Genomic DNA, 25,053 nt, shown 5'->3' with positions numbered 1-25,053 from the left:
GAATATGAAAAGGGTATTCGTAGATAATTAGAAGCAAGCAATCCATGATGGGAAGTTGTGGTTCATAAGCACAGGTTGGTGACTACCTCAGGAACCAGGGGCCCCGAAGCAGTGAAACCAGCACTGGACTGTATCACCAGTCATTTGGGGCACATTGGTGGAGCAGTTCAGTTCTGAGTCAGAATTGACTGGTAGATGAGTTTGGTTTTTTGGTAAGCTTAATGCAGTTAATATTAAGGAACCAAGCAAGTACCTTTTAAAGAAAATATTAGTATGCTTGAATCATAATCAAGACCCCACTATATATGATAAAATAATAATAATTTATAAATTATCAAGGGTTCAGGGGGAGGGGGTTCAGGGCAGAGGAGCTGATGCCAAGGGCTCAAGTAGAAAGTAGGTGTTTTGAGAATGATGATGGCAATATATGTACGAATGTACTGGACACAATGATGTATGTATGGGTTGTGAAAAGAGTTGTATGTGCCCCTAATAAAATGATTTTTTTAAAAAAGAACCCATTATATAAACCACTGCTCAGAACAGTCAACTTTTTATAAAAAAAATTATAAGCGTTCAGTGAATTCAATAAATGCCATGATAAAATATCTTTTCAAAATAGTGATCAAATGCTTACTGAGGGTCCCTAATTAGAGGGTGTGAGGATGGGTTGCACTTTTTAATGTGATTTGATAAAGGAGCGGGCCTTCCTGTTTAGTTGTCATTGTGCTTGGATACTTGCCTCCCTCTCAAGTTTTCATTCTCCTTTGAGACGGGTCTTTAAGGAGTGTGCAAACACAGGTTTCTGTAAGCCTTCACTTCCTACCGCTGCGTAAATGACTTCTGACCTTGTGTCCTGACACCAGTCTTGTTTTCCACGTGCTGCTGTGATCTCGACCTTCCTGAGAGAGAAATCTAGAAGCAGCGTGCATTTCTAGCCCTCCTGTATCAACTCCCAAATCCAGTCTATTAACACACGCTGTGGGCTCTTGTGGACTGTTCAAATCATCCTCCACCTTGGAAATAAACTAACTGCGTCACTGCAGCAGGTTTAGTTGGATTAAAAATGCTTTGTTGGAATGTCACGTAGCTCTGGTGCCCCTCGTGGGTTACACCTGGGCTGTTCACGGCAAGGTCAGCAGTTTGCACTCCCCAGCTGCCCAGAGGAAGAAGCACGATGCTCAACTCCCTGTGAACGATGTGCGTCCTCAGAAACCTACTGCGGCCGTTCTCTGTGACTCCAAGTTGATTCAATGGCAGCGAGTTTGGATTTGGGGGAAGTTGAAATATTAGATTAAAATCCATATATTAAAAAGCCTTGTTTTTATTTATTTTATTTATTTTTGGGGGATAGGACAACAGAAGGGAGACGTCAGACCGTGTAAGACATGACAAAATAATAATAATTTATAAATTTTCAAGGGTTCATGAGGGAGGGACGAGCGGGGAGCGAGGGGGGAAAAATGAGGAGCTGATGCCAGGGCCTTAAGTGGAGAGCAAATGCTTTGAGAATGATGAGGGCAATGAATGTACAAATGTGCTTTACACAATTGATGTATGTATGAATTGTGATGAGTTGTATGAGCTCCTAATAAAATTATTTTTTTAAAGCCTATTTTTTATGATTCATATGCTTGACTAGCTTTTGAGGTTTGCAGTCTAAACTTTCTCACTGAGATAACAGGTAGGGAATTGATCAAAGACTGAATTACAGCTCATAAAATTATTGGAGGGAAACCTAAAATTCTTATACAATTGTGCCTTTGGTTTGAATGTTGCTCTCCCTACTGGAAAATATGCAACTGTCAGCCGTGTTTATTATCATTAGACTTGTTGTTAGGTGCTGTCAGTCTGTGCTTCACAACAAAACGGAACACTGCCCAGTTCTGGGCCATTTTCACAACTCACGCTACGTTTCAGTGCATTGTTGAAGCCACTGTGTCAGTCCTTCTTATTTGCTTAACACCTGCGTGGACTAAGTATCATAAAAGTATACAACCCTGACCCACACCTCTTCTGAGTATAAAACACACAGTAGGTCCTTGTTCTGTTCAAACAACTGACACTTGATTTATGTATGCGTTCTGCGTGAACACAAGTAGTTTGGAATTCTTATTTTTCATAATTTCATCTGTAATTTATTATGATCCACATAATTAAGTGCCATTGCACAGTCAACAAAGCGCAAATAAACATCGTAGCCATCTTTCTGGAATTCGCTGGTTTCAGTCTAGATTCATCTGACTTCATCAATGAAATCTCTCATTTAACAACCTCTTCTGGATCTACTTGAATTAATGATACTTCATTGCCAATATACTGCTGCTAATCTACCCAAAAAACAAAAATCCAATAAATAGAACAACCACAACAAAAGAGAATCATAGAATTAAAAACAAGCCCCCCCCAAAGTGTTTAAATAAGTTTCTAGGAAAATGATATTGTACTTATCAGATATATATTTAGCTCATTCATTCAGGAAGTGAACATAGCTTTTTAAATGCCTTGTTACAGTTATGAAACAGAATAAGTAAGACTAACATGGAAGTAACAATGACTGTAAATTTCTCTCCAGCATAAGTACATTTCTTGTTTCTTTACAGGGATCTTCGCTTTAACAGAATTCGGGAGATCCAACCTGGAGCATTCAGACGACTGAGAAACTTGAATACATTGTAAGTTGAAAAATTTGATAGAAACCTGTAGAGGAAAATATATTTGTCATATGTCATTTTCTCGGAAGTATATCTTGAATAGTAGGATCAACTTTTGATTATCTGTATTGATTGGTCATGTTGGGACAAGTAGAGACCAAGACAGAGAAACGTTTATGCAAATGAGAACAAAAAGTACAAGTAAAACTATGCTTGTTTGCAGCTTGTTCATTTTGTTCATTTATCTGTCTTGTATGACATCTTTTTACCTGTCCATTGTATTTTGGGCATACTCCATAAGACCAACCAAGGTTCCTCTTTTATTTTCTCCTATGTAAGTAATTCATTTTCACATCACTTTGTCACTTGCTAGATCAAGTTTGATTATAGCCACTCTTTCATGTCTTTGGTTGCAAGATTGAAGACAGTGCTCCCCTGAACATGTGTCAGACCTCTCTTGGAGTCCATCATGTCTCAGGATTGGGACCTTCAGCAGTTCTCAACCTGTGTGTTGCGACCCCTTTGGGGGCGGGGGAGGGGGGTCGAACGACCTTTCACAGGGTCGCCCGATTCATAACAGTAGCAAAATTAGAGTGATGAAGTAGCAAAGAAAATAATTTTATGTTTGGGGAGTCACCACAACATGAGGAACTGTATTAAAGGGCCATGGCATTAGGAACGTTGAGAATCACTGCCTTACAGGGTTCAGAACTAAGGAAACTGGCTTGGCCAGGGTTGGAATGGTTCTGTAGCAAACTTCAGGTGATTTCAAATGACACACTGGAAAGTTCATTTCTCTTGGCATTCCTATTTCAGACAGTGAGTGATTGACGTACAGGAAAGTGCAAGGAGTAGGAAGTGAGAACCATTCACTGATTAACATTGCTGTCTGTGGGCAGAACACAGAATTGTTCTGCATGCCAGTTTTCTTATCTGGGAAAGTGAAGGGCTCATTGAACTAGATGACGTACTCTTAATAGCACATCTGACTAGACTGTTAACACATCTGACTAGGAGACTGTTAACACATCTGACTAGACTGTTCTATCATCTTATGAGTGCCTTGAGATTTGCCTTCTTAAATAGAAAATCTAGGAGCAAACAGGAGAAATATTATATTCCGTTGTTCAGTAGAGACAAATATTCATTGTACTCCAAGGTTAAATAAAAAGGGAGGCAATATAGATAAAGATTGTGTTTGACAATGTGTAATTATGAAGGTTAAATACTTATATCCCCTTGGTTGTAGTGAAGTAGAATTTAAAGTCAGCTGTTGATGAGCTTTGTAGCTTAATAATTCTGTGCTTGTTTTAGACTCTGGATGTGTTGTTTACAAACAGTCTGGACCCCCTCCCCCCCTAATCTCTATTGAAATTTTTTTCACAGGCTTCTCAACAATAATCAGATCAAGAGAATACCTAGTGGATCATTTGAAGACTTGGAAAATTTAAAATATCTGTAAGTTAATGATCAGTTCTTTAACCCCAAAGTGTATGTGTTATATATTTGAACTATTTGATTATTGAGCTAAACTGTCTCACGAACGATTGTAAATTCATTTATATAAAGAGCTTTCATTCTCAGGTGGGTGAAACTTTGGTTGGAATTGTTAAAATGAGTTTCTGTCAGCATACCTTACGTGGTTTTTGTTATTTAGCTATTAAATTTTAAGTAAAATAGGTTGAATAAAATTAAATTGCACTGCTACCGAGTATATTTTAAGAATAGGAATGAAGATTCTTGAAGTGGAGGGTGGTAACATATTTAGTTACTAAATCGAACAGCTTACATAAGCTTTGCAAAATATAAGCTTGCTACAACCATTTTGATTACAGTATCATGGTATTGTTAGAGAAATATAAAGATGCAAATTCAAAATCCAACTGGGATATCCCCTGTACTTAATTCTAGAAATGTTCTTCTCCTTGTGTGAAATTCCATTCCATTTCACTTTAGTATTAATTTTAATTAATTGCTTTATTATCATTAATAACATGTCTGCTGAAGTGAATTTTGAACGTTAAAATTTACCTCTTTATAAAATACTTGCTTTGAATTCTTGAAAGCAGCTTATTTTATAACTGGAAAATAAGTAAAACATTCAGATTTAATTCTTGGTTGGTTCTAAAGAAATCACAGACATGTACTGTGTGCTTTCATAAGTTATTCTTAGTTTTAGGATGTAGATAAAAGTTTCAGATAGAGCTGTTTTTCATGAAGGTTTATATTATTGATAATTTTTTTAGAAATTTGTATCATATATGAACCTAAACAATATTAAGTTGTATAATTTTTGTTATCTTATTTTGAGCAGTCATATTGTTAATTCCAGCATATCATTTGCATATATTTTACATGTGTCAGTGGTTACTAACTACACAGTTACCATTAATTTTATTGAAAATATTAGGGATAAATATTTTTCTCTACTATTTTTCACCCATTCTGATAATTTTTGCTCCCCTGTGAATATTATTAAACTTATTTTGTTCATTTGGAAAATGAAGAATGGGTCTATTTTGAAATTTTTGGTTTTCTTTTTAAAAATTTTAAACGCCAAGTGAGTTTCAAAGGCGAGCTTTTGATGTTTTAGGAAGCCTATTCAGTTACCTGATAGCTAGCATTTATATCGTGAGCCACCTTTTCCAGTTACTTAGAACAGCTTTGCAAATATTTTGATATTAAATAAATTGTGATACTCATTTTTTCATTTAAGGAAATCTTTTTAAAATGACACTTTTTAACCCTTGACAACACACTCTTCAAGGCACTCAATTTCTAACCTTTCATCTTTCTTTTGGTCGCACGCCAGTGCTGCCGCCCACCAGTGGGAGCTAACACAGACTGTCCATGATGGAATGAAGCAGCAGTAGGACATTGGTTAAGGGAGGACGTGAGTCACTCGGGAGGAAAAAATCAAGAAGGCAAGGATAGAGCCATAAAGAGAGGGGATAGAAATGGGGCACGTTTATTATTCTGTTTTGGAATTCCAATTTTGTTCTGCAAATTCTTCAGGTTGCATTGGCAGAGTGCATTTTGATAAGCACAAAAGCTTTAAGGGACTGCGGAGTAGTATAATTGAAACACTGAAGGACTCTCCTGAATTGTGTCGCACCTTGTGTATCTAGTGTCTATTTGAACGTCACATTGTATCTTCAGAAGTTGAATGCTCTTGTATTTCCTGTCGCCTTATTTTCTGCTAGGTCAGGGCTTCAGAATATCATGGGAAAATGGTATTAAAAGTGAATATAATCTTTCCATGAGCTTTTGGAAGCCCTTTTTTGCAAGTCTAGAAGTCTTTGCGGTTGTGAAATTAACTCTTGAGATGAAACTCAGACTCAGAAGATCAAGTCTGTGAAATAAAAGTGAAATATAGCTTACAATTAGAATAACCAGTACTCAATTCTTAAGAATAAATTATGTCTTTATAATCAGCAAACCCTGGTGGCTCTGTCTGGGGCGCTGCAGGGGAGGAAGATGTGGCTGTCTGTCCTAATAAATATTTACAGTCTCCTAGAATTACTGTCAGTCACAAACAACTCCATGGGGATGTTTTTGGTTTTTTGTTTTCTTTGTGAGCATGTAATTATCCAATATTTGATTGAGTTGTTTTATATCCTCTTTAAAATATTTTCTTATCTATTTTTAAAGTCCACGCAGTGTGGTGTTGATGTTAGTGTTGGTATTCAGCTAGTTTTTAGTTTTTAATAAAATAAATGGGCCCAGAAATCTACCCCATGATTTGCCTTTCAGAGGAGTAATGATAGCAAACAATGCCTGAACAGGCACCAGGGGCCAGACTGGATTCATTACATCTCCTCATTTATTTAATCTTCTCAACCATTTTGGAAGATACTGCTATTTATCTCCATTTTATAGAAGAAGGAGAAGGAAAATAAACAAAAATTAAAAAAAAACCTTAAGGCCCAAAGAGGTTAAGTTTCTCATTCAAGATCACACAGCTAATCTTTGACAACCCAGTCCCATGCTCTCTGCCGAAGTTAACGGCCAAGGGATGTCTCTGGTATTTTCATGGGACTGTCGCTTGCTAGGCAAACTTTGCCTGGTTTATGTTCAAGCTTGCAGTTTTTTTTTTTATTAAGGGACAACTGTAACAAATTTATAGACGTGAGCACCATTTAGATAGGTTGTAACCATTACAGATTGAGCAGAGTAGGTCTTTTTAAGCTTGGCTCCAAAGAACATTACTATGTAATTAAGTCACAGCAAATCACATTGTCCTTTTGGAAATGAAAGATGCCATGCCATGAGCTTTAGGACACACACACACACACGTTGTATTTAGCAAAATAAAATTTGGGAAACTAAACTTGCTGCCATCAGGTTGGTGCCGACTCCTCTCCATCCTGTAGGACAGGGTAAATCGAGCTGCTCTGTGGTTCTCTGAGCCCATAACCCTGAGCGGAGCAGAAAGCCTTCGGGCCTGGGAGCAAATGGTGGTTCCCAACGGCTGAGTTTGTAGTTAGCCGCTCAATGCGGAACCACACCACCACCAGACTCCTTTAGGTAGGTGAAATTCATTCACTGAATGGGCAACTGCAAACATAGTTCTGCCTGAAAGGTAGGAAAAGTGTGGACTTTGTGAATCTACCTTGATCAAAGCTGGAGCCAGACAGATTATAGGAGACATCAGTGGCACATATCCGTGTGTCAAGTTATCTTTTATTTACATACATTTTATTGATAAAGTTCTTGGGATTCTCTGTTACTTTACTACTATCCTAAAAACCTCCACTATCAAGTCAACCCCAGCTCCTTGTTCCCCTGCAGGAGGGGAGAACCGCCCATGGGGTTTCGAAGGCTGTGAACTTAGTGCGTGAGCCTTGGTGGCGTAGTTGGACTGGTAAGCGCATGGTCCGCACTTTGTCCCACAGGAGAACCATGAGGCCTTTTTCGCCCATAAAGAATGATAGTGTAGGAAACCCACAGGGGAAGTTCCACCCTGCCCTATAGGGGGGTATGTATTAGAATTGACTTGATAGCAGTGAGTTTGTTTTTGTTTTCAAATCTTTATGGAGGCAGCTAAGGGCATTTTCACAGGAGCAGCTGCTGAGTCGAACTGCAATTCAGCCTATCAAGTAACAGCTGGTACTTTAACCACTGTTCTCTACTACTCTAGGACTGTATATTAGCAGCAGAAGAAGGTTTTGTGACACTACATGAAATGTTCATGCCACCCACATGACATTTCACTGAGATACTATCAGCAGGTCAATTTTGACTCACAATAGTCCCATAGGACAGAGTAGAACTTGCCCCGGTGAGTTCCTGAGACTGTAAATCTTTAGGAGAGTAGGCAGCCTCATCTTTCTTGAGCAAAGCTGCTGGTGGTTTTGAGCTGCTGACCTTGTGATAGTGGGCTGAAATACAGCCATGCTCCTTTATATGTTGCCTTTGCTGGTCTTCATGCTACGGTAGTAGTTGTAACAGACTGTATGATCCATGGAGATTAAAATGCATCATTTCTGGAAACTTAGAGAACTAGTTTGCTAGCTCTTGGTCTTATTTTTCAAGGATGAAGACTATCATATCATAGTTCCATTATTCTGAAGTATCACAATTCTACAAAGAACTATAAAACCATGTACAATGAGGTTGGATTAATTTCAGCACCCTTTTCCTTACAATAGAGTTTGATAGTAATAAGTTCTATATGTAGGTTTATCATTCTTTTTGGAATTGCCATACTTCTGAATTGTTCTTTGGTGTGAAAGTCTTCGTCCTTGTTAGGTTAGCTCGGGTGCTAAGCAATGTTTTTCTAAACGGTCACAAAGTAATGTATTTGATTTCCATGAGTCATGTGGGTTCTGTGTAGTCACTCTGACATTGAGCTTGAAAGCGTGGCCTGAGGCAACATAGACATGACGAAGCACAGCTGTGCTCGTGTGAAATGTCATTTCATATTATCTTCACATAGCACATCACATTATTCTTTCTTCGATATTTTTTAACAATTAAATGTAAAAATAGGCCTTAAAAAACTAAGGTGCTGGTCTAGATTGTCTGATTCCTTGGTGTGCAACTGTTCTATTTTATAGAACTAGGTTTCTGAGTTGATGAGTAATCCAAACAGCCATTTATTCTTTGTTACTGTTTTTTGGTTATTGTTAACTATCTAAACGATTTATAGATATTTTAAAATATTTTAGAGTCAGTTATAAAATCTTACACTCAGTGGATCCCCCCTCCCTGTAATGAACATTTTTTTTGTAATGAACATTTTCACAAGTTTATAGGTAAATGATTGTGTTATTCAGGTTTTGAAGCAAATGTGCTGTGAGTAATTCATAAGCCATAGATTAAAGTCTGTAAATTATCTGAAGGACAGGTTTCATCACTTTCAGTTTGTACGATTCACTTTTAATCTGCTCGCGATTTCCTTAGAAAGAAAGGGGAGCCGTCTATAAGAAGTCTCACACTTACTCTGTAAATGTTTTGTTTGTATCCTAAGACAGCCATTCATTTGGAAACTGTCTCCATGTGTCAACTGGACTCTCCTCCTCCATCTGAAGTTATTAGCTCTTGTTTGTGTGCTAATACTCCCTCATGTTTCTTGTTTCAGCTATTTGTACAAGAATGAAATCCAGGCAATTGACAGGCAAGCATTTAAGGGACTTGCCTCTCTAGAGCAACTGTAAGTGCCCTTCTCTTCTGCGCTTCAGCTTCTGTAGTGTCACCTGCCTTTTTGCCTCTCGTAGGGGACAGTGAACCGTGCTAGCTGCTTGCATGATGCATGACTGCTCAGTGGGATATAGGTAGCCAGATCCAGTAGTATGTGCGTGGAGACGACAGAAACTAATCAATGTGTCAGTCACCTGTCTATCCAGCCAGCCATCCGTGCAGCCATCTGTTTATCCACTCATTGGATCTGCACCAGCCACCAAATCGTGCGCCATGGGTCATGACACGAAGAAGAGCAAGTCGGACGAACTGTCCTGATAGCATTTACTGAGTGAGAGACACAGACAGGGCAGCACAGAAAAGCGGGAAACGATCCCCAGCAGGAGAGAGAGCAAGTGAAGGAGGATGAGGACATGGATTTCCTTGTAAACCGTAGGGTCCCAAACTCTATTTGGCCTACCACTGCTTTTTCAGGAGGGGGGGAAATGATATATATATATATATATAATAGATATAATTTATATATATATTATAGATATTTATAATTTATATACATATTATATATATAATTTGTTCTTTTGGCCTCATGAATCATGCTTTGTGATGAAGTCAGCATGTTGATTTTTCAGTAGAATGTGCTATTGAAAGGTTTTTTTTTCAAGTTTTAATCCCTGCTCTTCCCCCTCCGCCCCCACCTCAAGCACTGGGTTTTTCCCTTGACCTGGTGGCATAGAGGGTGATTAGTTATCAGCTGAGCTGATAACCAAAGAATCAGCAGGTTTGAGTCACCAGCTTCTGTGTGAGAGATGAGGCTTTCTATTGCTGCTAAGATGTCTCCCTGCTGTGGAGTTGATTCTTTCTGTTTTGTTTTTATTAGCTAATTACTTTGTTTTTTCCGTGGAGTTTATTCTGAGTCACAGCGGCCCCATAGCCCAAGTGGAACTCCCCCTGTTTTCTGAGACCCTTAATCTGTACAGGAGTAGAAAGCTTCGTCTTTCTTCTGTGAGTGGCTGACCTTGTAGTCAGCAGTCCACCAGGTAACTCATTAAGCAGCCCTTAGGGGCTGTTCATGGCAGGCGGTTTGCTCTACCAGCTATAATTTATAGTTAGTAAATGAGCTAACATGATAACCAAGGAGTTTTCAGTTATCATTCGGTTTTACAAAATGGATGGAAGGCGGCTAAGTTTGTTAGGATACAGCATGACTTTCTTTTGCTAAAATGATTTCTCTAGATGATTCATTGGCTGATTGGACACAGCCATGTTTTCAACGGCAGATCTGGGAGGAGAACCCACCTTGAAACAATTTACTTAAAAGTACGCACGATACTTATATTTACAAATCAGTATTTAATCCAAGTCAGACTTTTTCTTTGCTTATGGTACGGGGCAGAAACTACATCTGAGACTTGTACTGAAGGTGGGACACAGAGGGATGCGCATTGCGCTTTGCTTTTCAAACCCACCGGCTGCTCTCTGAGAGAAAGAGGGCTTTCTGTGGGTGCGTCAGGGTTTCCAGGCTTGGAAACCCAGGGGAGTTGCTGTGAGGGTGAGTCCACTGGGTGCAGTGAGTTTCGTGAGGAGCTTTGCGTGGGAGGAGGATTCCTGATGACCCTGGCAAGAGGGTCGTTCAGCACTTCAAACTCACCAACCACAATGTTCTAGAAAGATGGGCCAGTCTCATTCCTTAAAAGTCGCAGCCTCGGAAACTCGTGGGGCATTTTTTTCTGTCCTAGAGCATTGCTGTGATTGGAATTAACTCGATAGGAGGAGGTGTGGGTTTGTTTTCAGAGCCCCGTGGCATCGTGATTATGAGCTGGAGGGCTAACCGCAAGCAAGACCAGCACTTTGAAACCACCAGCTGCTCCCCGTGAGAAAGATGGGGCTTAAAAACCCATTGGGCCAGTTCTACTCTGTCTTGTAAAGTTACTGTGAGTCAGAATTGACTCATGGCCGTGATTTTGGGTTTTCGTTTTTGTGTCCAAAGGAGTAATAAAAAAAAAAGTCAGAAAGAAAAAAAAAGGAGTAATAGAGTTTTTTGCTTGCGAGAGAATGAAACAAAAAGAATATTTAGATCATAGCAAAAACACATGAATCTATCAGGCATGTAACCATAGGGAGAGTTTTAAAAGGCTCACTTGTATCCAGTCAGTTTTTAATAGAAAATAAGGCAAGTCGAAGACAACCATGAGCTAAAACAATTACTGTCCGGTGATGGTCATTTAAGTTGTGAAGAGATAAATGGAACATTATTTATAGGGAAGAAATGGGCAGTGTCTTAGGAGAGAATACCATATATGAAAAATATTTTGACTCTGGAGATTTTAATGACTATAGGGAGAAAAATGTGAGTAATCTGTTTGGCTGTCTTTGAAACCTGAGTAGATTCGTTAGGAATCTCGGCTATTGAGACGTTTGTTTCGTTCATTCAACACTGTGGACTATCTGAGGGAATAAAGGGGGCGATTAGGACATGTTCTTTTATCTGTAAAGCGTGTACCTGTAGAGAGGAGATAACCATGCCAACAATGGTCTCAGATTATCACTGGCTTGTGCACAAAGTGCTGAGCACAGTGGGAGGGCACAGTTCCGGATCTGGTTTGATTCCATCCTGCTGCGTTGAACAAGCGCATTGTAGTCACCCGGGATGGTATTGATACCCAGAGTCTCTCTGTAGTGATTTAGGTTAATGTCCTGCCAAGCCAGTCTGAGGGTAAGGAATCTGAGTCAAGAGAAAAGGCAAGGGCAGAGCCCACATCCAAAGACTTCAGAGAGGCTATGAGGCTTGCATGGTGGGCCAGCTCCCTGGTGTCTGTCTACATGAGCAGCCCTGTGGGGACACTGTCAGGTATCAGACAATGTGCTTAGCCAGAATCAGGAGACGGGGCTGTGACTTCAGCAATGACTTACATGTTCTTGGGGACGAGAACATTCACTTTAGCCCTCGTTCCTTCAACGTCCAGACAGAGGGTGGGATGAGATAGTGCCCAGGGCTCGTGACTGACTCATAGTGACCTTATGGAGCTTAGAATGAAACGTGCCCAGCCCTGTACCATCCTGACAGCCTCATGTTCCAGACCATTGTTGCAACTGTTGTGCCACTTCCTCTCAAGGTGGGTTACCCTCGCCCTGGTTGTCCCTCTCCATCACCAAACACCATCTCTTCTACCACTGACGGTTGCTTCTTGATATCATGTCCAAAGTAAGTAGGTCAGTGTCTGTTGTGATCCATGATGTCTTTATAGACTAATTTTCAGATGTCGGCTATCAGGCCTTTCTTCCGAGTCTGTTTCAATCTGAAAACTCCCTAGGAGAAGTCCTAAGAAACCGTCGGGCTCTAGAAATCCCTGACAGTAATTTTTCCTAAGTGCTTTTGAACATGGAATGCTTAAGTCGTACCTACTTAATCTTCCCCAGATCCTACTTTTGCTGTGCGTGCCAAGTGCAAACATTACAGCAGACAGCTATCCCAGGATGCCTTTCCCATTGTCTTCCTCTTTTCTTTCCCAACTCCCTTGGTTGATTTCTTATTCTTCAAAGCTCAGGACTTTTCACATGTCCAAGCAGGACTGAAAGTGTCTCCTCTGTGAATCACTTTGTGTTTAGATAGATAGATACTGTGTCTATGGCTTTGAAAAATCATGGTCCCTCACTTCCTGCGACATAGACTTATCAAGATTTATATATCAGCATATTATTTAGCAAGGAGATGTTCCATAGTGCTTTTAATTTTTTCCCTCCTCCTGGATATTGGCTACAGTAACTACCGATTTTGCAGTCCTTCCTCTTGCGGTATGTCACTCATTCGGCTATGTCTGCCCTCATATAGTTGACGTGGTAATGAACACATGAGGGAAAGAAGTAGGAAAGGCAAGTTCAAAACGACAAGCACGTCTGGTAGGGCGCTCTGTCTTTCAGCCACACTGATATGGTGGCAGTGGTCTCAGAAACCCGAGAAATGACCACGGGCTTGTTTTGACGATTGATCAGCTTTAGAAAAGGAGCCACTTATGAAGCGGGATTTGTATTCAAGCCATGGAGGTTTCCTGCTCTTGAGTTAAAGTAATTTCAGAATGATTATGAAAGTCTCTATAAAGCCTAATTTCCTTTTTTTGGGTATTTATGTGAAAGATGGTAACTTCCAGTATTTTAATTCTGTTGTTTTCATGGGTCCCCAGCACCTCTAAAAGCAGAATACGTTTAGAATATGTGCTTGTTTTCCATGATGAGTGAGTAGGTAGGGGCCTTTCTTCTTTTGCCGTATTGTGGAAAAATGGTTCATGCTGCGGAGGCACTGGCTTGGCAATTTAAGAACCCCACGTAGAAGGATGACTTCATCACACTTTGCTGAAGGGAGGGGTGAGAGGGGAAAGAAAACCCCACCGATTTTCAAAGTGAGGGACCACTGTTGAGGAAAGCAATTTTCAGGAAATTGGAAGAAAAATGTTAGGGAACATCTTTAATGAAAAGAATGAGAATCTGGATATTTTATGTAACTAAAGACCATGTAACGAAACATATCGTTTTAACTTTGTGTCACCTTCTTTATTGTTCCAGCAGTTATTTAGTTAGATAACAATATGCTTAAGGGTCAATTAAGCAGGTTGATTTTTTCCCTTCAAATTAATATACTAGTTAAAATAGTGGTGATATTTATATATTTGCATATTCAGTGTAAGCAATATTATGTTGATTTTTTTAAAGTGATAGGATCACATATTTTTAAAGGAAGCAAAATAGGCCTGGGAGCATCATCCTTAAGACAGTGTGTAGCTAAAAAAAAAAGACTGTGTGTAGATCTATATTTTATACTGGTTATTTATGAGTACCCATGACCAACTTTTTTTAAAAATCATTTTATTGGGGGGCTCGAACAATTCTCATCACAATCCATACATACATCCATGTGTCAAACACATATGTACACCTGTTGCCATCGTCATTCTCAAAACCCAACTTTTGTTTTATCCTCTTATTTTAATATTTTATCTGCTTTTCGCACAGTGGAGGAAATATAGAGTTATCGGTTGGCATCTGAATTGAAAAAGATTCTGAAAAAATAAATATCTGAAAAAATAATTAAAATAGTTTTAAATTGGGTTTCTTTTTCTTTTATAAAAACACTTTTCTAGATACCTGCACTTTAATCAGATAGAAACTTTGGAGCCAGAATCATTCCAACATCTACCAAAGCTTGAAAGACTGTGAGTTGCATTTTATTCTCTACGTTTTCACCTAAAGAACATGATGCTTATGGGTTTTGCTCACTTTGTCTTCTAAAATTTAGGTCTACATCTAGTCAAATTCCTAAAAAAAAGCTTTTTTTTGGAATAGAATCTATGTTCCTAGTGTAATTGGCAGTGTGGCAACTGGTCCGATAACTTTCTCTAATTGGGAAATTGGTAGTAAAATTGGGGATTGATGGCTACAATTTTTGCTTTGAGAAATTGCCATTGTGTTCACATTCATTTGTATTTAATAATTATGATCACTGAAACATAGAAAATAACAGTGTATTTTAATTTTATTTTTGCCATATCTTATGCATCCAATATATCCATTTGACTATATTTTTTCCTACATGGTTGAGAAATATTAAAAAAACTGGATTTGTTATCTCTTTCAACAGATTTTTACATAACAACCGAATTACACATTTAGTTCCAGGAACATTTAATCATTTGGAATCCATGAAAAGATTGTAAGTATAAAGCCTTTTACGCTACTTGTTCAGCAAAGCCTGAGTTCTCTTTGTCATCCATTTGCCTGGTCCCTTTTGTTGGGGATTTTGAAGTGCTTTGAACAACCAGAATATGTATTATGACAGAGTGCAAATATGTGGAGGATGAATTAAGTCCGTTAGAAATAAAACAGAACTCAGAGATGACTCAGAGAATGTGGTAATGAAATATTCCTTTAATTGGTACTATGAGATCAGTATTGAAAATTGAGAGTTTTTTTGTAAAAATTTAAATCATTTTATTGTTGGCTCATCCAGCTCTTATCACAGTCCATCCATCCATCGTGTCAAGCACATTTGTGCATATGTTGCCATGATCATTCTCAAAACATTTTTCATTTGAGCCCTTGTTAACAGTTCATTTTCTCCCCTTCCCCATTTTCCTCCCTCATAATGCTTAATAATTTATGTATATATTTTCATGTCTTCAACCACCTGTTGTCTCCTTTCACCCACTTTTCTATTGTCCATCCCCCTGGGAGGGGGTTACATGTAGATCATTGTGATCCGTTCCCCTTTTCTCCCCCCCCTCCCCCTCCCCCTCTTGGGATCGCTATGCTCATTATTGGTCCTGAGGGGCTTATCTGTCCTGGATTCCCTGTGTTTCCAGCTCTGATCTGTACCTGTGTACATGCTCTAGTATAGTGGGATTTGTAAGGTAGAATTGAGGTCATGATTGTTGGGGGGCAGGAAGGATTAAAGAATTAGAGGAAAGTTGTGTGTTTCATCAGTGCTAAACTGCACCCTGACTGGCTCGTCTGAGAAGGTTTTTTTTAAACCATGAATAAAGTTGTTTAATTTTAATTACAGTGGTACATAATTTACTAGTGGAAATAAAATCAGTCTAGGCAGAATCTCTGAACTGTAGCCTATTCCTTTTAATTTAGTTACACATATGGCTAGGTTTATCAAATGGAAGGAAGAAACCCAAAACTGCTGCCCTCACTTTGATTCAGACTCATCCCACCAGGTCGGCCAGGACAGAACTGCTCCAGTCTGAGGTTTTGAAGGTTTCTAAGGCTGTGACTTTTATGGAAGCAAACTGCCTCAGCTGTCTTCTCTCAGGGAACTGCCTATGGTTTCTAGCCCTGACCTTTTGGTTAGCAGCCAAGCTCTTTAACCGGTACTCCCTAGGACTCCTGTAAATGGACTGGAGTCTGTCTTGTTTTAAAAAACTTACAGCCATCAAGTCCACTATGACTCATGGTGACTCCATAGGACAGAGTAGAACTGCGTTTTGGGATTCTGAAACAGTAAGTCTTTACAAGAATAGACAGCTCATCTTTCCACTATGGGTCCGCTGGTGGTTTCGGACTGCTGACCTTGGCAGTTAGTTACCCACTAGATTGCCAGGGATTCTTCCAATATTGAAAGACCTCCAAAATATAGTTGTTCTTCAGATCAAGTAATTTCTTAAACCAAATTCAATATAGGTTAGTACTCGGCCCTGTAGAGACACACTGAGTTGGGACTGACTCGATGACAGTGGGTCTTGATAGTTGTTTGACCTCCTTTCCTGGGTCCTCCTCCTTGATCATTGAAGGTCATTACTCTCAGTGAAATCTTTCAGAGGGCTTGTTGTTGTTATTGATAGAATTCTCACACAGTGTTCTGTGGGTTGCCTTCTTTTTTTAAAAAACATTTTATTAGGGGCTCATACAACTCTTATCACAATCCATACATATACATACATCAATTGTATAAAGCACATCCGCACATTCCCTGCCCCAATCATTCTCAAAGCATTTTACAGAAGCCGAGTGACAAGTCTTTTTCCTAGAGAGCCATTGTTTGCATTTGAACTGCCGACCTTTCCCTTAGCAGCCTCGTGCTTAACGTTCGTGCTGCCACGGCTCCTTTCCTGAGCCCTAGAATTCAGGAAATAAATAGAAAGTGAAAACAAACAAACAAAAAACCCTAATCTGGATCCAGTAGTAAAGTTTTATTTATTTAGTGAAATGCGGCAAAGCTTTCAAAAATTTCTTTTTCCACTTAAAGTAAAGAAACCACGCACCAAATAAAAACTGCATTCTAAGTGAGAAGACATAATTGTTCCCAAATTTAATAAGTTGGGGAGAGTAGTAAAGTCATTGTCAGGTAAAACCTTCAAAGACTAATCAAGCAGAATTCAGGACAGATCAAGGAACCCAAACCGGTTGCCATGGCGTTCTGTAGGACTCATGGAGGCTGTGTGTTACAGAGTCAACTGCTGGCAGCATGGGGTTTCTTGGCTGTAATCTTTTTGGTTTTTTTTAAATCATTTTACTGGGGACTCATACGACACATCACAATCCATCCATCCATCCATTGTGTCAAGCACATTTGTACATTTGTTGCCCTCATCATTCTCAAAACATTTGCTTTCCACTTGAGCCCTTGGGATCAGCTCCTCATTTTTTCCCCTCCCTCTCCACTTCCCCCTCCCTCATGAACCCTTGATAATTTATAAATTATTATTATTTTGTCATATCTTACCCACTCCCTTCACCCACTTTTCTGTTGTCCATCCCCCAGGGAGGAGGTTATATGTAGATCCTTGTCATCAGTTCCCCCTTTCCACCCTATTTTCCCTCCACCCTCCCACATTCTCAGCACTGGTTCTGAAGGATCATCCATCCTGGATTTCCTGTGTTTCCAGTTCCTATGTGTCCATCCTCTGGCCTAGCCAGATATCTAAGGTAGAATTGGGATCATGATATTTGGGGGGAGGGAGTGTGTGGGGGGGGAAGAAGGAAGCATTTAGGAGCTAGAGGAAAGTTGTATTGCTACACTGCACTTTGACTGGCTCATCTCCTCATTGAGACCCTTCTGTAAGGGGTTGTCCAGTTGCCTACAGATTGGTCTTGGGTCCCTAATCTGCACTCCTCCTCATTCACAATGATTTGATTTGTTGTTCTTTGATGCCTGATACCAGATCCCTTTGACATTTTGTGATCACACAGGCTGGTGTGCGTCTTCCATGTGGGCTTTGTTGCTTCTTGGTTGTAATTTTAAGGGAAATAGAGCATCAGGCTTCTTTGTCCTGCCACTACTGGTGAACCTGAGCTACCACCCTTTCTGTTAATGTCCAGCACTAAGAGTTTTCACCACCCAGGGTCCATTCAGACACATAAGCCACCCACTGTAGGGTTCCCAGCCGAGGCAGCCCATCTTTCGGGGAGCAGCTAACTTCGTCTTTCCCCTGCGGAGCATCTGATAGGTTTGAAATGCTAGCCTTTCCACCAGCAGTCACTTACCTGACAGTGCCAACAAGGTTCCTCCTTAGAGCAAACCAACAACCAAACTCACTGCTGTCCCAATCGATGCCGACTCATAGTGACCCTATAAGACAGGGTAGAACTGCCCCTGTGGGTTTCCAAAATGATAATTCGTTACAGCAGTAGAAAGCCCTGTCTTGGAGCAGCTGTTGGTTTTGAACTGCTGATCTTTCAGTTAGCAGACCAGTGTGTAACCACTACACCACCATAGTTCCTATTGCATCCAATAGACTAATGGAATTTATTTAACTTCGATTATCTCCATGCACTCCTCCTCGCCATGCATAATGCTCAAACTATAAAACCCAGATTAGCATTTAGCAATGAAGCTTCTGTCTGTAGAGTGGAGTGAGCCTGGGTGGCGCTGTGGTTTAAGCACTTTGCTGCTAGCCAGTGCATCAGATCCACCAGCGCTCTGAGGGAGGAAGATGTAGCAATCTGCTTTCCTAAAGAAGTACAGTTTCCGGAAACCCCAGGGGGCAATCCTACTTTATCCTCCGGGTGTCCTTTGTGATTCTAAATCAACGTGATGGCAACAGTATCCTTTTGGTGGTTGGGTTGATTTTTGAAGTAAATAAGGTTCATTATGTCCCTGCATCTGTGGGGGAGCTGTTTTAACCTCATTTCCCAGCACCCCCATAGGCCAGTAAATCCCACTGCCCCACCTTCACCCCCCCTAATCTTCTCATTTGCCTGGAGAGGCCCTGATTGTGGCTGTCTCTTCATAGGTGTTATGCTAGACCCCATCAAGATCACCTTCCCTTCCTTGGACACGGCCAGTCACTGGAAGGACTAGTCCGAGGCAATGTATCTATTCCTATCCATTAGAGTTCTTCCACGCCGCCTGCAGGACTGCTCTGAAATCGAGAGGCTATTTTGTTTAGCAGCTGCCTCTGGAGTTGGAATTGGTTCTCATGCTAGATTTACTACCGCTAGTGGAGTGCCCTTGAACCAGTAATTTGCTCCTCAAGATCCCAGTTCCTTCAACTGAGAAATCAGGACACATAGGAGTTGCCTAATGTCTGCATTGAGCTGCATTCCCGCTGGCTGTGCTGGTCAGAGAGATGACCCTGGAGTGGACCACTTCCGCCTCCGGGTCTCCTGAGTGCCGGGGAGCAGTGCCAGTCTCCTCTCCTGGTGGCCGCGGCTGCCCTGGGTGACATGGCCGCGCCGTAGTGGCACAGCAGGTTACACTCAATGGGCTGCCACCTGCACGGGCAGAATTCTGTGCCCACGCTTCACCCTGAGGGAGCGTGACGAGCCTTCGGCTCCTGTAAAGAGGCAGTCCTACCTCCTCTTACAGGCTCGCTGTGAGTCAGAATCCACTCAGTGGCAGTGGGTTTGCTCGTTGTTGTTTGTTTGGGAGTGTTCATTCACGGAGCTCTGCCGGGGCTGTGGTTGAAGCATCCGGTTGCTATCATTTGGCAGTTTGAACCGACCAGCGACTCTCAGGGCTGAGGCGAGGCATCTGCTTCCCTTCGGATGTCGGCCTTTGTCAACCCCGTGGGCAGTTCTACTCAGTCCTGCTGGTTGCTGTGAATCGGAATGGAGTCTCCAGCGAGGGTAGAGGCAAAGGCACATCTGCGACATGCCGGACGTGATACGTGCCTTGGGTGCCTCGGGAGTGGGTGTCAGTGAGCAGTTTCTCTTCACGATGGCACTTTCCATCGCCAGCAGGGAGAGATTTGTCAGTAGTTTAAAACCAATCGCATAGGTGCTATTTTCCATCAGCAGGCCCGTGGGTAGAGCTAACAGAGTGTGGAAAGGTGGGCAGTTCTAATCTACCCAAAGGTGCCTTGGATGATGTCTGGCGACGTGCTTCCACCGGGACAACGCAATTGAGCCCACCTCTACTCTATGATCTGAAATTAACGTCTGGTGGTGGTGTGAACTTCTCACTCCACTGCCACCGAGTCAATTCCAATTCTAGTGACCTTAGAGGACAGAACAGAACTGCTTACAACTTAGGAGGCTATAAATCTTTATGGCAGTTGACGGCCTCATCTTACTCTTTTGAAGTGGCTGGTGTGTTTGAACTGCTGACCTTGAGGTTGGCAGCCTAATACTTAACCCACTGCACCACCACTAAGTAATGACTGGACATCATCTAAGTTCAAATCCTGGCCCTGCCTACCTTCTTCCCATTGTGATTGAGGATCAGTTACTTAACTTCTGAATCTCATGTCCTAATCTGAAATGGAGACTACCTCCCTCCCTCCCAGGGCCCATTGATGATGAGTGAGTTAGTGGTTCATGGGATGCTCCGATGGCAGTATCTGTCATATAAACAGTGTTCCCCAAAATAAGCCTGTATGTCCAGTGCTCCTCCTCATCTACTGCCTTGTACAAATACTTTTGTGCTTCGTTCTTTTTTTAATCGTTTTATTAGTGACTCATACAACTCTTATCACGATCCATACATACATCAATTGTGAAAGCACATTTGTACATTCATTGCCCTCATCATTCTGAAAACATTTACTCTCCACCTAAGCCCATGGCATCAGCTCCTCATTTTTCCCTCCCTCCCTCATGAACCATTGATAATTTATAAATTACTATTTTGTCATATCTTGCCCTGTCCAACGTCTCTCTTCACCCACTTTTCTGTTGTCCGTCCCCCAGGGAGGAGGTTATATGTAGATCCTTGTAATCAGTTCCCTCTCTCTACCCTCCCAGTAGCACCCCTCACACCCCTGGTTCTGAAGAGATCATCTGTCCTGTGTTTCCAGTTGCTATCTGTACCAGGGTACATCCTCTGGTCTATCCAGATTTGTAAGGTAGAATTGGGATCATGATAGTGGGGGGGGGGGGGCACAGGGAGGAAGCAGTTAGGAACTAGAGGAAAGTTGTATTTTTCATCATTGCTACATCACACCCTGACTGACTCATCTCCTCCCTGAGACCCTTCTGTGTAAGGGAATGTCCAGTGGTCTACAAATGGACTTTGGGTCTCCACTCCGCACTCCCTCCCCCTCATTCACAATGATGAGTTTTTGTTCTGATGATGCCTGATACCTGATCTCTTCGACACCTCGTCATCATATAGGCTGGTGTGCTGCTTCAATTGTGGGTTTTGTTGCTTCTCAGCTACATGGCCTTTTGTTTACCTTCAAGCCTTTAAAACCCCAGACTTTATTTCTTTTGATAGGTGGCCCCATCAGCTTTCTTTGCCAGATTTGCTTTTGCACCCATTTGTTTTCAGCGATCGTATCATGAATGTGATCACACAATGATATGATTTTTTGTTCTTTGATGCCTGATAACTGATCCCTTCGGCACCTTGTGATCACGCAGACTGGTGTGTTCTTCCATGTGGGCTTTGTTGCTTCTGAGCTAGATGGCCGCTAGTTTACCTTCAAGCCTTTAAGACCCCAGACGCTGTCTCTTTTGATAGCCTTGTGCTTCGTTCTTCAGGGAGGAAATCACAATCTCCACATGGTGGGGAAGGGAAAGAAAGAAACCAACCTCCTGTTTCTTTAGAAACTTGCCAGGAGAATTTTAACTGTGTGTGAGATGTTTATGTGAAGGACTGGCATGACCCGTCAACCCCAGCCATCCTCACATGCAGTGTTGTGTGATGCTTCAGGACTCACAGCGCTAACAGAGTTCCCATGAGATGGTCAGAGGTTAAACACAGTGTGAGCTTTGTGGTTCTGTGGAGCCCCGGTGGTGCAGAGGTTACTCATTGGGCTGTTAACCACAAGATCGGCAGTTTCAAGATTGGCAGTTTGAAAACAGCGGTTGCTTTTTGGGGGAAAGATGAGATTTTTTCCTCTCGTAACAAATTATAGTTTTGGAAACTTAGTGGTCATTGCTCCCTGTCCTATAGGGTTGATAGGAGTTGGCCTAGACTTGATGGCAGTGAGAGATAGATAGAGCTTTGTTATTGTCCTTTTATCATTGCTTTTTAGATAGGATCTGCCCCAAATCTCATTCAGGAAGCTTTCCTTAACTGACACAGCTCCTATCTGTTCCTTGGCTTTGAAGGAAAAACGGGTACTAGTTGAACACTGGTTAGTTATGGACTTTTCCATGTTTTGTTAGCGTCCTTCAGGAGTCCCCTCCACCCTTGCCTTCTCTGCTTACTGGCTCTACCTTTTATTGGACTGTCTCTACACTGTGTTTGTCCAACTCCCCCAAGGCTCTCAGGGCTGGATTGTGCTTCATAGCACCGTGGGTAAAACACAGACTCATCCCGTTTCTTCCAGCCAATAGGGCCCTGTCCTCTTTGTTGAATCCGGTTCACTTCTGGCTTTTGAACCATGGTGCCCCCATCTGTCTAGGATGGATTAACACCTACTTATTCCTACTGCTCACTGCCCATGTTTCTTTCTTCCTCTTCCAAGGCGATTGGACTCAAATGCACTGCACTGTGACTGTGAGATCCTGTGGTTGGCAGATTTGCTGAAGACCTATGCCCAGTCTGGAAATGCACAAGCAGCAGCCACCTGCGAACATCCGCGGAGAATCCAGGGACGATCAGTGGCAACAATCACCCCAGAAGAACTGACATGTGGTGAGTGAGCTGTCGGTGCCTTCCCAGACCGCAGTGCCGGTAGACATTGGTTCCAGCAGGCGTCTGGGGTGACACGCGCTTTGTGTTTTGGCATTCCCAAGATAGTTTGAACATGCCCGGCTGTCTCTCCAGCAGTCACTGCCTTTGTCCTTCTGGAGCTCTGTTTATTGGCACCTGGACAAAGACGTCCTGTGAGAAGCTCCACCCTATGGTATCTGTTGTTACTTGTTGTACAGAATGGAACGCTGCCTGATCTATGCCATCGTCATGATCATTGGCTGGTCCGAGTCCATGGATGAGACCACTGTGTATTCGTATGCCTGCTAACCTATAAGACTCATCTTCCAGCACTATAATGGACAGTACTCTTTTGTGGATCCATAAGGTTTATCAGTGACTAATTTTCGGAAATAGATTACTAAGCCCTCCATTCCATGATGCTCACCTTCCCGACACAATTACTGAAGACAAAGCAGGTGCATAAGCAATTATGGTGAAGAAAGCTGATGGAGCCCGGCTATCAAAAGATATAGCACCTAGTAAGGTGACCAGATGTCTCGCTTTTGGCGTGACCGTCCCGATTTTTAACAATTTTTCCCACATCCTGCAGCATTTAAAACAGTCCCATTTTTGGGAAAGAATGCACGACAAGCTAGGGTATACGCTTTTCGGCTGCCATGTGGCTATTTCGCCACGATATGAGTTTTATCAATGGTGTCCCGCTGGTGTCCCACTTTACCAATGTTAAAATCTGGTCACCTTATAATAGGGTCTTAAAAACTTAAAAGTAAAAAAGTGGCCATCTACCTCAGAATCAACAAAGCCCACATGGACGAAGCACACCAACCTGTGTGATCACGAGGTGCCGAAGGCATCATGTATCAGGCATCAAAGAACAAAAAATCATATCATTGTGAATGAGCGGGAGTGTGGAGCGTGGACCCAAAGCCCATCTGTAGGCAACTGGACATCCCCTTACAGAAGGGTAGTGGGGAGGAGACGAGCCAATCAGGGTGCGATGTAGCAATGATGAAAAACACAACTTTCCTCTAGTTCCTAAATACTTTCCACCCCCCCACTATCATGATCCCAATTCTTACCAATCCAGCTAGACCAGAGGATGTACACTAGTACAGATAGGAACTAGAAACACAGGGAATCCAGGGTGGATGATCCCTTCAGGACCAGTGGTGAGAGTGGTGATACTGGGAGGGTGAAGGGAGGGTGGGGTAGAAAGGGGGAACCAATTACAAGGATCTACATATAACCTCCTACCTGGGGGATGATCAACAGAAAAGTGGGTGAAGGGAGACACCAGGCAGTGTAAGATATGACAAAATAATCATTTATAAATTATCAAGGGTTTATGAGGGAGTGGGGAGCGGGGAGGGAGGGTAAAAATGAGGAGCTGATGTCAGGGCCTTAAGTGGAGAGCAAATGTTTAGAAAATGATGAGGGCAACAAATGTACAAATGTGCTTTCACAATTGATGTATGTATGGATTGTGATAAGAGTTGTATGAACCCCTAATAAAATGATAAAAAAATTGGGAGTCACCAGCACTTAAGATGGAAATAGGAGGCGGCAAGAGGGCACCCCCTCTTCTCTTGGGCTGCTGAGAGTCAGTTGAGTGGGTGCAATGAAGGAAGATCAGCAAGAGGACAGTAGCTCGGGTATCAGCACCTCACATTATGGTTTTTGCTCTCCAAGTTGCTTCTAGCTCAAAAGTCTCGTCTCCTTCATTCAGTAAGAGTAGTTACTTCCCGTGTCTGCGCTGCACTGTCTCACGCCTCCTTAGGTTAAATACACCCTTGCTGTTACGTGCCGTGGAGGTGATTTTCGACTTACAGCGAGTGATTCCATGTGATAGAGTTTTTTAAGATCATTGCGAAGCAGCTGGATGCGTTCGAACTGCCAACCTTTCTTTTAACAGCTCAGTGCTAAACCAGTGTCACCAAACCAAACACCACTGCCATGGAGTTGATGCCAACTCATAGACCGACCCCGGAAGACAGAGGGTTTGCGAGACTAAATCATCCCTGGAGCTGCCTCTGGGATGAGTCACTGCTCTGTGGTTAACCGCCCATGGCTTAACCCAATGTGCCACCAAGATTTCTCAAGTAGACCATGGCAGTCATTGTTTGGTGCTTACCTGAAAAGGTTTCAGTGTTGCCTCATCCCTTAAGCGTTCTTGTAACCTCTCTGAGGTCTGAAACAATGCTATGTAAAGGTTCATGCTCC

At 41.9% G+C, this 25,053-nt stretch overlaps 1 protein-coding gene across 2 annotated transcripts in view; it reads left to right on the top strand.

Annotated features, from left to right (window-relative positions):
- The window catches only part of PXDN (peroxidasin), a 147,889-nt gene that overhangs the window by 64,655 nt on the left and 58,181 nt on the right, over nt 1-25,053 (top strand). The window contains exons 2-7 of one of the 2 annotated variants that reach the window (XM_075556374.1): nt 2,604-2,675; nt 4,041-4,112; nt 9,238-9,309; nt 14,429-14,500; nt 14,926-14,997; nt 22,643-22,812. In XM_075556374.1, coding sequence (XP_075412489.1) covers nt 2,604-2,675; nt 4,041-4,112; nt 9,238-9,309; nt 14,429-14,500; nt 14,926-14,997; nt 22,643-22,812 — 530 coding nt within the window. The remainder of the gene's footprint in view (nt 1-2,603; nt 2,676-4,040; nt 4,113-9,237; nt 9,310-14,428; nt 14,501-14,925; nt 14,998-22,642; nt 22,813-25,053) is intronic. The other variant, XM_075556375.1, reaches the window with a different exon arrangement.

Source organism: Tenrec ecaudatus, chromosome 8, assembly GCF_050624435.1.
Source record: "Tenrec ecaudatus isolate mTenEca1 chromosome 8, mTenEca1.hap1, whole genome shotgun sequence".
Classification (NCBI taxonomy): domain Eukaryota; kingdom Metazoa; phylum Chordata; class Mammalia; order Afrosoricida; family Tenrecidae; genus Tenrec; species Tenrec ecaudatus.
The sequence above is the reverse complement of the archived record's forward strand: the minus strand, read 5'-3'. Positions and strand labels throughout refer to the sequence as shown.